This window comes from Ranitomeya imitator, chromosome 2 (assembly GCF_032444005.1).
Source record: "Ranitomeya imitator isolate aRanImi1 chromosome 2, aRanImi1.pri, whole genome shotgun sequence".
Lineage (NCBI taxonomy): Eukaryota > Metazoa > Chordata > Amphibia > Anura > Dendrobatidae > Ranitomeya > Ranitomeya imitator.
In genome coordinates this window covers 23,416,154-23,429,655 of record NC_091283.1, presented here as the reverse complement: position 1 = coordinate 23,429,655, position 13,502 = coordinate 23,416,154, and the positions used below count along the sequence as shown (strand labels likewise).

Here is a 13,502-nt window from a genome sequence, read left to right as displayed (position 1 = left end):
CAGTCCTGATTATGTGATGAGGATAGTCCTGATTATGTGATGATGGGGCAGTCCTGATTATGTGATGAGGACAGTCCTGATTATGTGATGAGGACAGTCCTGATTATGTGATGGGGACAGTCCTGATTATGTGATGAGGATAGTCCTGATTATGTGATGATGGGGCAGTCCTGATTATGTGATGAGGACAGTCCTGATTATGTGATGAGGATAGTCCTGACTGTGATGAGGACAGTCCTGATTATGTGATGAGGACAGTCCTGATTATGTGATGAGGACAGTCCTGATTATGTGATGAGGACAGTCCTGATTATGTGATGAGGACAGTCCTGATTATGTGATGAGGACAGTCCTGATTATGTGATGAGGACAGTCCTGATTATGTGATGAGGACAGTCCTGATTATGTGATGAGGACAGTCCTGATTATGTGATGAGGACAGTCCTGATTATGTGATGAGGACAGTCCTGATTATGTGATGAGGACAGTCCTGATTATGTGATGAGGACAGTCCTGATTATGTGATGAGGACAGTCCTGATTATGTGATGAGGACAGTCCTGATTATGTGATGAGGACAGTCCTGATTATGTGATGAGGACAGTCCTGATTATGTGATGAGGACAGTCCTGATTATGTGATGAGGACAGTCCTGATTATGTGATGAGGACAGTCCTGATTGTGATGAGGACAGTCCTGATTATGCGATGAGGACAGTTCTGATTATGCGATGAGGACAGTCCTGATTATGCGATGAGGACAGTCCTGATTATGCGATGAGGACAGTCCTGATTATGCGATGAGGACAGTCCTGATTATGCGATGGGGACAGTCCTGATTATGTGATGAGGATAGTCCTGATTATGTGATGATGGGACAGTCCTGATTATGTGATGGGACAGTCCTGATTATGTGATGATGGGGCAGTCCTGATTATGTGATGAGGATAGTCCTGATTATGTGATGGGGCAGTCCTGATTATGTGATGGGGACAGTTCTGATCATCTGATGATGGGGCAGTCCTGATTATGTGATGGGGACAGTCCTGATTATGTGATGGGGACAGTCCTGATCATCTGATGATGGGGCAGTCCTGATTATGTGATGGGGATAGTCCTGATTATGTGATGAGGATAGTCCTGATTATGTGATGAGGACAGTCCTGATTATGTGATGGGGACAGTCCTGATTATGTGATGAGGATAGTCCTGATTATGTGATGATGGGGCAGTCCTGATTATGTGATGAGGATAGTCCTGATTATGTGATGTGGACAGTCCTGATTATGTGATGTGGACAGTCCTGATTATGTGATGAGGATAGTCCTGATTATGTGATGATGGGGCAGTCCTGATTATGTGATGGGGACAGTCCTGATTATGTGATGTGGACAGTCCTGATTATGTGATGGGGACAGTCCTGATTATGTGATGAGGATAGTCCTGATTATGTGATGATGGGGCAGTCCTGATTATGTGATGAGGATAGTCCTGATTATGTGATGTGGACAGTCCTGATTATGTGATGTGGACAGTCCTGATTATGTGATGATAGTCCTGATTATGTGATGAGGACAGTCCTGATTATGCGATGAGGACAGTCCTGAGTATGTGATGAGGACAGTCCTGATTATGTGTTGAGGACAGTCCTGATTATGTGATGAGGATAGTCCTGATTATGTGATGGGGACAGTCCTGATTATGTGATGAGGATAGTCCTGATTATGTGATGTGGACAGTCCTGATTGTGATGAGGACAGACCTGATTATGTGATGAGGATAGTCCTGATTATGTGATGAGGACAGTCCTGATTATGCGATGAGGACAGTCCTGATTATGTGTTGAGGACAGTCCTGATTATGTGTTGAGGACAGTCCTGATTATGTGTTGAGGACAGTCCTGATTATGTGTTGAGGACAGTCCTGATTATGTGTTGAGGACAGTCCTGATTATGTGTTGAGGACAGTCCTGATTATGCGATGAGGACAGTCCTGATTATGCGATGAGGATAGTCCTGATTATGTGATGATGAGGATAGTCCTGATTATGTGATGAGGATAGTCCTGATTATGTGATGATGGGGACAGTCCTGATTCTGTGATGATGGGGACTGTCCTGATTATGTGATGATGGGGACAGTCCTGATTATGTGATGATGGGGATAGTCCTGATTATGTGATGATGGGGAAGTCCTGATTCTGTGATGATGGGGACAGTCCTGATTATGTGATGATGGGGCAGTCTTGACTATGTGATGATGGGGACAGTCCTGATTATGTGATGATGGGACAGTGCTGATTATGAGATGATGGGGCTGTCACGATAATGCAAAAAAATGTCATATTGTGAGTTTAGCTTCAGAATGACATGACTTTCTACACACACACAATGCAGCTGTGACCCCCCTTTCTCCCCCCCTGCATTCCTCCATCCAAAGGCAAAGCATAGAGCAGTGACACTAGGTATCTTGAAACTAGTGTGTGAGCAGGGTGTGGCTTTAAACCGTAGACGACCAATCCTGTAAAGCCACTCATTGTCCCTCCCCTCTCACTCAGGAATTCCTTTGTCTGAGACTTTGGAAAACGTTAATAACTAGCAGATCCGTGCATATCATTACTCAGCCCACTTAGTGATGTCACGACAGAGGGCATTTCTTTTACGCCTGCTGAGTAGCAAGTCAGTCTTGGCCCGGGAAGCAATCTAACACCAGCTTGGCAAAGCTGTTCCATGCATCTGAATGTATTTAGCCTCCTAAGCCACAGGCCAGCCAAGATGATACCATGACTTAACCTTAAAGTTCTCTTTTCAACGATAACCCTATTTTATTTTGTAATCTGTAATGTATATACGAATCGTCTCCTTTCTAATATCTTTTTATACTTTGTAAACACTGCCTAATTTTTCATGGAGTAAAATATTTAATTGCTAGCTTGTCCCTTCTGCTCTAAACGACTGTGCGTCCTCTGAAGTGAATTGCACTACTGATTTGGGTTGGCTCCGGGCCCGTTAATTGGTGGCATCATACTTTGTTCTGTGCGATTGGGAATCTTTGCAGCGACGGCGGCATTGATTATTGTTCCCGCCTGTGTGGGAGTAGTTATATTGCCCTCTACATAGCCAGTACATAGCAGGCAGCCTTTCTGGCGACTAATTACCCTAGGTGCAGTACCTAATCTGACCTGAGGGTAAGGGGGGCGCCAGAGAGCTTTAAGTTCCAAATTGGAACTGGGAAGTGGGACATAGATAAATTCCCTTCAGAAGGAACCAGGGGCAACCAAACAACCCTGGTTCGTGACAAATTAGTGTGAGTAGTGGGGACGATAAAGATATCTTCCCCGGAATCCCTGACATACTGCTGGGATCCGTGACATAGTATTGGCAGCACGGTGTGAACCTTGACAGGGGCAAGTCCTGATTATGTGATGATGAGGACAGTCCTGATTATGTGATGACGGGGACAGTCCTGATTATGTGATGATGGTGCAGTCCTGATTATGTGATGACGGGGACAGTCCTGATTATGTGATGAGGATAGTCCTGATTATGTGATGTGGACAGTCCTGATTGTGATGAGGACAGACCTGATTATGTGATGAGGATAGTCCTGATTATGTGATGAGGACAGTCCTGATTATGCGATGAGGACAGTCCTGATTATGTGTTGAGGACAGTCCTGATTATGTGTTGAGGACAGTCCTGATTATGTGTTGAGGACAGTCCTGATTATGTGTTGAGGACAGTCCTGATTATGTGTTGAGGACAGTCCTGATTATGTGTTGAGGACAGTCCTGATTATGCGATGAGGACAGTCCTGATTATGCGATGAGGATAGTCCTGATTATGTGATGATGAGGATAGTCCTGATTATGTGATGAGGATAGTCCTGATTATGTGATGATGGGGACAGTCCTGATTCTGTGATGATGGGGACTGTCCTGATTATGTGATGATGGGGACAGTCCTGATTATGTGATGATGGGGATAGTCCTGATTATGTGATGATGGGGAAGTCCTGATTCTGTGATGATGGGGACAGTCCTGATTATGTGATGATGGGGCAGTCTTGACTATGTGATGATGGGGACAGTCCTGATTATGTGATGATGGGACAGTGCTGATTATGAGATGATGGGGCTGTCACGATAATGCAAAAAAATGTCATATTGTGAGTTTAGTTTCAGAATGACATGACTTTCTACACACACACAATGCAGCTGTGACCCCCCTTTCTCCCCCCCTGCATTCCTCCATCCAAAGGCAAAGCATAGAGCAGTGACACTAGGTATCTTGAAACTAGTGTGTGAGCAGGGTGTGGCTTTAAACCGTAGACGACCAATCCTGTAAAGCCACTCATTGTCCCTCCCCTCTCACTCAGGAATTCCTTTGTCTGAGACTTTGGAAAACGTTAATAACTAGCAGATCCGTGCATATCATTACTCAGCCCACTTAGTGATGTCACGACAGAGGGCATTTCTTTTACGCCTGCTGAGTAGCAAGTCAGTCTTGGCCCGGGAAGCAATCTAACACCAGCTTGGCAAAGCTGTTCCATGCATCTGAATGTATTTAGCCTCCTAAGCCACAGGCCAGCCAAGATGATACCATGACTTAACCTTAAAGTTCTCTTTTCAACGATAACCCTATTTTATTTTGTAATCTGTAATGTATATACGAATCGTCTCCTTTCTAATATCTTTTTATACTTTGTAAACACTGCCTAATTTTTCATGGAGTAAAATATTTAATTGCTAGCTTGTCCCTTCTGCTCTAAACGACTGTGCGTCCTCTGAAGTGAATTGCACTACTGATTTGGGTTGGCTCCGGGCCCGTTAATTGGTGGCATCATACTTTGTTCTGTGCGATTGGGAATCTTTGCAGCGACGGCGGCATTGATTATTGTTCCCGCCTGTGTGGGAGTAGTTATATTGCCCTCTACATAGCCAGTACATAGCAGGCAGCCTTTCTGGCGACTAATTACCCTAGGTGCAGTACCTAATCTGACCTGAGGGTAAGGGGGGCGCCAGAGAGCTTTAAGTTCCAAATTGGAACTGGGAAGTGGGACATAGATAAATTCCCTTCAGAAGGAACCAGGGGCAACCAAACAACCCTGGTTCGTGACAAATTAGTGTGAGTAGTGGGGACGATAAAGATATCTTCCCCGGAATCCCTGACATACTGCTGGGATCCGTGACATAGTATTGGCAGCACGGTGTGAACCTTGACAGGGGCAAGTCCTGATTATGTGATGATGAGGACAGTCCTGATTATGTGATGACGGGGACAGTCCTGATTATGTGATGATGGTGCAGTCCTGATTATGTGATGACGGGGACAGTCCTGATTATGTGATGATGGGGACAGTCCTGATTATGTGATGATGGGGACAGTCCTGATTATGTGATGATGGGGACAGTCCTGATTATGTGATGATGGGGACAGTCCTGAATATGTGATGATGGGGACAGTCCTGATTATGTGATGATGGGGACAGTCCTGATTATGTGATGATGGGGACAGTCCTGAATATGTGATGATGGGGACAGTCCTGATTATGTGATGACGGGGACAGTCCTTATTATGTGATGATGGGGACAGTCCTGATTATGTGATGACAGGGACAGTCCTGATTATATGATGACGGGGACAGTCCTGATTATGTGATGACGGGGACAGTCCTGATTATGTGATGACGGGGACAGTCCTGATTATGTGATGATGGGGACAGTCCTGATTATGTGATGACGGGGACAGTCCTGATTATGTGATGACGGGGACAGTCCTGATTATGTGATGACGGGGACAGTCCTGATTATGTGTTGAGGACAGTCCTGATTATGTGATGATGGGACCAGCGCTAATTTGTGCCGTATAGATATCTTATATTGTCGTATCAGTCAGTTCTGAGGTCTGTAATGTACTGGTTTTCTCTTCCAGTACGGGTTTCCACTACACTGGGATGTTTGGTTTTTGGAGGGTGTTGTGAGTGAGGATGGAATGGCGTCTCCGGTCACTGATCCAGCAGGAATAAGAGGCACAAGCGACGTTCATCTCACAGACGTTTAGTGCAAGAAACTAAAGATGGCGCGGTTACAGTGCGGGCTCTGTGGTCTTCCGGAATGATGGTGGGTCGGCCTGGCAAGACGTCCATCACTGACCCCCAAACACCCTGTAGTACAATTATTTCTTCTGAAGTCCGAGATCCAGGACAGTCCACACTGCCAAACTCCACATATTAACACTGTTGTTGTGTGGCTGATAACAGAGAATCTCACTAAAGGGCAGTCATTAGTCCACACCAAATAAAGGGGGCGCAGCAAGAAATAAGAGATAGCTGCACACTTCTTACAATGTAACAGACAAATCCACACATGAGCTCCGCCCATGAGGAACACCATGTCACCCAGTGCCCTGCCCCCGAGGGGAACCTTGTCATGTGTAGTCCCTTCTTTTTTCTTTTTTTGTTGATTTTGTCTGGAATTTCTCAGGGTCCGGTGATAGAGGTCATCGGGCTGATTGCACCGGCCTCCACAGAACCAAGGGCCGGGACTGGTTTAGTGGGTTTGTTCCAGGCTGTGCAGAGCAGAGATTGGAGCTTACGGAACACTGATCCCCGGAATATGATGAAGATCCAGGGGTCCAGGATGGGATTGAGGGCGCTGAATCGGAAAGCCATTAGATCGCCAGTTTCATCCATTGGGTCTCCTTTGTTGTAGAGGGCGCCCAGGAAAGCGCGGAGCTGTGGGTGACATAACGGACAAGTCATGAGAGTGCAGTGCCCGGCTGGCTGATGATGCAGGGTCAGAGCGGCATACAGCCACTCCTGGAGAAGGAGGCGTCCTGCAGTCTTTACTACAGGTGGATTAGAACCTCACCGCTGCAGACCACCAGGGATGCCACCATTAACCATCTCACTGCCCCAGACCACCAGGGATGCCACCATTAACCATTCAACTGCCCCAGACCACCAGGGATGCCACCATTAACCATTCAACTGCCCCAGACCACCAGGGATGCCACCATTAACCATCCCACTGCCCCAGACCACCAGGGATGCCACCATTAACCATCCCACTGCCCCAGACCACCAGGGATGCCACCATTAACCATTCCACTACCCAGACCACCAGGGATGCCACCATTAACCATCCCACTGCCCCAGAACACCAGGGATGCCACCATTAACCATTCAACTGCCCCAGACCACCAGGGATGCCACCATTAACCATTCCACTACCCAGACCACCAGGGATGCCACCATTAACCCTTCCAATTTCCCAGACCACCAGGGATGCCACCATTAACCATTGCACTGCCCCAGACCACCAGGGATGCCACCATTAACCATTCCACTGCCCCAGACCACCAGGGGTGTTACCACTAACTCAATAAATGCACTAAACCACATGGGAAGTTACCATTAACCCTTTGGTTGTCCCAGATCAATAAGGATGTCATCATTTATCCCTTAATCATTTCAGACCACCAGTGATACACGAATCCAGAGATGTTGCTGGATAAATTAGGATTATTCACACATTTCACAGAGCTCTAACAGCAATTACTCATTTTAAATATGATTTTTTTGCTGACTTGGGGGCAACACACGGTCACTACACAGGGGCTCTCAGTCCTCTATGTCCACTCCGACCGGGGTGCAATCTTCTGCAGAGGACAGAGGGGTGAGAGGCTCTGCAGAATGCTGAACCCCAGGTGACCAGTGATCACAGACATTTGGTGTTTTCTCTTTCAATGAAGTTTATTAGGTGATTGTGAAGAGAACTCAGATAAGAGACAAATCATTCCCTCAGCCTAATTAACCCTAAATCTACTGACTACAAACCACCCAAGCACAGAGCAACTAGAGCCACAGGTAACCCAATACTGCGAGGGGACACTTCAAATCCCCCTGGGGAGTCAGTCACAATGTGATAAACATTACACTCTACCCCCAGTGTCTGTAACATTATCCTGTACCCCGAGTGTTAGTGTCATTATGCTGTACCCCGAGTGTCAGTGTCATTATCCTGTACCCCGAGGGTCAGCGTCATTATCCTGTACCCCCAGTGTCAGCATCATCATCCTGTACCCCGAGTGTCAGTGTCATTATCCTGTACCCTGAGTGTCAGTGTCATTATCCTGTACCCCGAGTGTCAGCGTCATTATCCTGTACCCCGAGGGTCAGCGTCATTATCCTGTACCCCGAGTGTCAGTGTCATTATCCTGTACCCCCAGTGTCAGCATCATCATCCTGTTCCCCGAGTGTCAGTGTCATTATCCTGTACCCCCAGTGTCAGTAACATTATCCTGTACCCCAAGTGTCAGTGTCATTATCCTGTACCTCGAGTGTCAGTGTCATCATCCTGTACCCCGAGGGTCAGCGTCATCATCCTGTACCCCAAGTGTCAGTGTCATTATTTTGTACCCCGAGTGTCATTATCCTGTACCCTGTGTCAGTGTCATTATCCTGTACCTCTAGTGTAAGTGTCATTATCCTGTACCTCAAGTGTCAGTGTCATTATCCTGTACCCCAAGTGTCAGTTTCGTTCCACTGTTCCCTCAGGTTCTTCTCCTCTAGAGGTCTTCTTCTTTAGTTTTTTTTACTTTCTGTATTGTGAGTTTATATCAGTCCAAAGCATAAAATGCATCAAGAGAAGCCTGAAGAATAGGGGGCAGAAATGTGGAGAATAAGGAGCGGGAGTGTGCAGAATAAGGGGCAGGAGTGTGGGGAATAAGGGGCAGGAGTGTGGATAATAAGGGGCAGGAGTGTGGGGAATAAGGGTCGGGAGTGTGGAGAATAAGGGTCGGGAGTGTGGAGAATAAGGGTCGGGAGTGTGGAGAATAAGGGTCGGGAGTGTGGAGAATGAGGGGCAGGAGTGTGGAGAATGAGGGGCAGGAGTGTGGAGAATGAGGGGCAGGAGTGTGGAGCATGAGGGGCAGAAGTGTGGAGAATAAGGGTCGGGAGTGTGGAGAATAAGGGTCGGGAGTGTGGAGAATAAGGGGCAGGAGTGTGGAGAATAAGGGGCAGGAGCCAAGGCAAACAGGATCATGGGGTGCATTAAAAGAGGTCTGGATACACATGATGAGAGCATTATACTGCCTCTGTACAAATCCCTAGTTAGACCGCACATGGAGTACTGTGTCCAGTTTTGGGCACCGGTGCTCAGGAAGGATATAATGGAACTAGAGAGAGTACAAAGGAGGGCAACAAAATTAATAAAGGGGATGGGAGAACTACAATACCCAGATAGATTAGCGAAATTAGGATTATTTAGTCTAGAAAAAAGACGACTGAGGGGCAATCTAATAACCATGTATAAGTATATAAGGGGACAATACAAATATCTCGCTGAGGATCTGTTTATACCAAGGAAGGTGACGGGCACAAGGGGGCATTCTTTGCGTCTGGAGGAGAGAAGGTTTTTCCACCAACATAGAAGAGGATTCTTTACTGTTAGGGCAGTGAGAATCTGGAATTGCTTGCCTGAGGAGGTGGTGATGGCGAACTCAGTCGAGGGGTTCAAGAGAGGCCTGGATGTCTTCCTGGAGCAGAACAATATTGTATCATACAATTAGGTTCTGTAGAAGGACGTAGATCTGGGGATTTATTATGATGGAATATAGGCTGAACTGGATGGACAAATGTCTTTTTTCGGTCTTACTAACTATGTTACTATGAGTGTGGAGAATAAGGGGCAGGAGTGTGGAGCATGAGGGGCAGAAGTGTGGAGAATAAGGGGCAGGAGTGTGGAGCATGAGGGACAGAAGTGTGGAGAATAAGGGGCAGAAGTGTGGAGAATAAGGGGCAGGAGTGTGGAGCATGAGGGGCAGGAGTGTGGAGAATAAGGGGCAGGAGTGTGGAGAATAAGGGGCAGGAGTGTGGAGCATGAGGGGCAGGAGTGTGGAGAATAAAGGGCAGGAGTGTGGAGAGTAAGGGGCAGGAGTGTGGAGAGTAAGGGGCAGGAGTGTGGAGAGTAAGGGGCAGGAGTGTGGAGAATAAGGGGCAGAAGTGTGGAGAATAAGGGGCAGGAGTGTGGAGAGTAAGGGGCAGGAGTGTGGAGAGTAAGGGGCAGGAGTGTGGAGAATAAGGGGCAGGAGTGTGGAGAATAAGGGGCAGGAGTGTGGAGAATAAGGGGCAGGAGTGTGGAGCATGAGGGGCAGAAGTGTGGAGAATAAGGGGCAGAAGTGTGGAGAATGAGGGGCAGGAGTGTGGAGAATGAGGGGCAGGAGTGTGGAGAATGAGGGGCAGGATTGTGGAGCATGAGGGGCAGAAGTGTGGAGAATAAGGGGCAGAAGTGTGGAGAATGAGGGGCAGGCGTGTGGAGAATGAGGGGCAGGCGTGTGGAGCATGAGGGGCAGGAGTGTGGAGAATAAAGGGCAGGAGTGTGGAGAATAAAGGGCAGGAGTGTGGAGAGTAAGGGGCAGGCGTGTGGAGCATGAGGGGCAGGAGTGTGGAGAATAAGGGGCAGAAGTGTGGAGAATGAGGGGCAGGAGTGTGGAGAATAAAGGGCAGGAGTGTGGAGAGTAAGGGTCAGGCGTGTGGAGCATGAGGGGCAGGAGTGTGGAGAATAAGGGGCAGAAGTGTGGAGAATGAGGGGCAGGAGTGTGGAGAATAAGGGGCAGAAGTGTGGAGAATAAGGGGCAGGAATGTGGAGAATAAGGGGCAGGAGTGTGGAGAGTAAGGGGCAGAAGTGTGGAGAATAAGGGGCAGGAGTGTGGAGAATGAGGGGCAGGCGTGTGGAGCATGAGGGGCAGGAGTGTGGAGAATAAAGGGCAGGAGTGTGGAGAGTAAGGGGCAGGCGTGTGGAGCATGAGGGGCAGGAGTGTGGAGAATAAAGGGCAGGAGTGTGGAGAATAAAGGGCAGGAGTGTGGAGAATAAGGGGCAGAAGTGTGGAGAATAAGGGGCAGAAGTGTGGGGAATAAGGGGCAGAAGTGTGGAGAATAAGGGGCAGGAGTGTGGAGAATAAGGGGCAGGAGTGTGGAGAATAAGGGGCAGAAGTGTGGAGAATAAGGGGCAGGAGTGTGGAGAATAAGGGGCAGGAGTATGGGGAATAAGGGGCAGAAGTGTGGAGAATAAGGGGCAGAAGTGTGGAGAATAAGGGGCAGAAGTGTGGGGAATAAGGGGCAGGAGTGTGGAGAATAAGGGGCAGGAGTGTGGAGAATAAGGGGCAGCGCTGGAAATACTGTATTGAGTCGTCACAGAAACTTCATGGATTTGTTAATAAAAGTGTAAAAACTTCTGAATGCTTATAATTGTCGGTCAGTAACCATAGAAACGTCGGACTAAAATATCCCAAAACATGGAAGCAGCAAAACGTGAAAATCAAAGTTTCTGTCATTGTCAAAACTTTTGGTCAAGACAGTAAATGTTTCATGTGACCCGGGGTAACTGTAGTTCAGGAGGGAAGCAATAAAAATGGGAACAAGCGTCTCAATCTAATATTAGTTGGGGGGGGATGAGACGCAATGTCGGAATGATTCTTTCACCGTTGTAGTGGTGGACGCTCGGGTCTCACTTCCAGCAGATATAGTTGTAAAATCCGCAGTTAGTGAATGTAAACCTTCCTGTAATAAACATATTTATCCTATAGATAAAGCTGAAAGGGAAGTAATAGGGCAGAGGACGCGGACCACTCAGTCGCTTCCTGCCGGGGAGGCGTCGATGGAGGACAAGGTCCTGCACTGAGTGACTTCAACCCTGAGATGTCGGAGCTGAGGGTTGGGGTCGGGGTCCGCTTTTCCACTTCGGTTTGGGTTCCTCTCTCTATACCCTATATATAATTAACCCTTCGCTCTCCCTCCCCTGTCTCCCGTCATCTACGGGCTATGGGCACATTGATGGGGTGGTGATGGCGTCAGCCTCTCCGGGGCACTCACCGTCATTGGCACCGAGCACACCATGAATATTGAGGTCATGAGCACCAGGAGGATGAGATGTTCCAGCTCCTCTTCTCCGGCTCCCAGGAACCACCCTCGGGTGGCGCCCCCTCTGCGCAGTGAGCCTCTTCTCGCCCTCTGCCCCTTCCTCATACGGCACAGGCTGGCAGTCACAGAGGCATTGCACAGTAATATTGCCAGGATTAGGAGTCCTGTCAGGCTGGCATACAGCAGAGAAAAGGCCAGAGCCCCATCTTTACCAGTCGTGGGCGGCACTGCCATCCGAATGAAGCACCAGGTGCCCGGACAGTACTGCTTATGTTCACCAACTCCTATCAGCGGCAGGGCACAGAGCAGAGCCGGCAAAACGTAGGAAATGGGCAAAGACGCCCGTGCCAGTCGGTGCCCCCAGCTATGCTGGGCATACACATACGGGTGACTTAGCGCCAGGCAACGCTCAAAAGCCATAAAAAACAAGATCATCATGGAGGACAGGTTAAAAAAAGTCATAGCAAATGCAAAAAGTTTACAGAGCGGCTCAGAGCCCAATGCCAGGAGAGACGCCTGCTTGGCATAGGAGACGAAAACCACTGGACTCAGGACGCAGGTGCCCAGGAGATCCGTCACTGCCAGTCCCGTCACCAGGATACAAAATGGCGAGGCACGCGCTCTCCTTTCTCTGCGATGGACTCCCAAGATACCCAGTGCCAGCAGGTTTCCCAGTACTCCCATGGCAAACATGAGGGTGCTGATGGCCGGGTTACTATCGGCGTGTACCTGGGTGGAGTTCTCGCAGAAGTGGTGCACGGTGTTGTGGAGAGACGGCGGCGCTGTTATCACAAGCGACTCCAGCATCTCTGATACTATTCGCTATCGCTGCCGGCTTCCACGAGTGCCCGTCTCTTCCTTCTAGAGCGGTCACCTCCTCTGTCTCCGGGGGAATGTCTCTTTTGCGCCGTGTTCACTTTCTCTTCCTTTTCTGCAGCTGCTCGCCTTCCATCCAGATCTGGTGCAGCCGCCCGCCGGGCACCTCTGCGCTCTCTCGCTTCATGCGCGTCTGTCTCTTTCGATTACTGAGCTCTCTCCACTTTCTGCTTTCCCTCGCACACTTGACTCAATGCGCTGTGATCTGTCAGTGATATGACCAGCGAACAGAGACAGCCGAGTGGGAGGGGAGAGTGCGAGGAAGAGAAAGAGAGAACACGAAAAGAAAAGGGAAATAAACTGGCGGAATGTGCTTTTGTATGTTTGGGGGTTTGTTTGTCACCCGATGAAGGTTGCACTGTAAAAATAGCAGCCGAAACGCGTTGTACTGTATTTTTTAAATATTTTTTTTCCTTTTTTTGTTTTGTTTTGAGAAGATAAATGAACTTTTATTAACATTTTTTTTTTCACTGGAAGTGGATGTATTCAAAAAATCCTAAGGTGATTAGCGCCACATTCGCTTGGAGTTTATTTTCCCTTTGACGGAATGTTAAAGACAGACGTTAAAAAAAAAAAAAAAAAGAGAGAAAAGTCCAAAAAAGACAAAAATAAACTAAAAGCGACAAGAAAAAAAGACAGCAAAAGAGAGAAAATTAAAAAGAAAAATGAAAGAAAAGTAGAGGAAAAAAAGTAATTTAAAAAGAATG

The 13,502-nt window shown here is 48.0% G+C and overlaps 1 protein-coding gene across 1 annotated transcript; it reads right to left on the bottom strand.

The window, feature by feature from the left end:
• Positions 1–6,039: 6,039 nt before the first annotated feature.
• On the bottom strand, positions 6,040–13,051 carry PTGIR (prostaglandin I2 receptor). Its single transcript, XM_069746145.1, has 2 exons — positions 11,872–13,051; positions 6,040–6,732 (listed from the first exon to the last, which is right to left on the bottom strand). The coding sequence occupies exons 1-2, from the start codon at positions 12,724–12,726 to the stop codon at positions 6,478–6,480; spliced, it is 1,110 nt and encodes a 369-aa protein (XP_069602246.1). The 5' UTR covers positions 12,727–13,051; the 3' UTR covers positions 6,040–6,477.
• Between the last annotated feature and the right edge of the window lie 451 nt (positions 13,052–13,502).

Bases quoted from the DNA above. Each gene is read 5' to 3' on its own strand.
- PTGIR (XM_069746145.1), bottom strand. From the start codon at position 12,726: ATGCTGGAGTCGCTTGTGATAACAGCGCCGCCGTCTCTCCACAACACC. The intron at 6,733-11,871 runs GTGAGTGCCCCG...TGTCACCCACAG, and splicing joins TGTGCTCGGTGCCAATGACG to CTCCGCGCTTTCCTGGGCGC.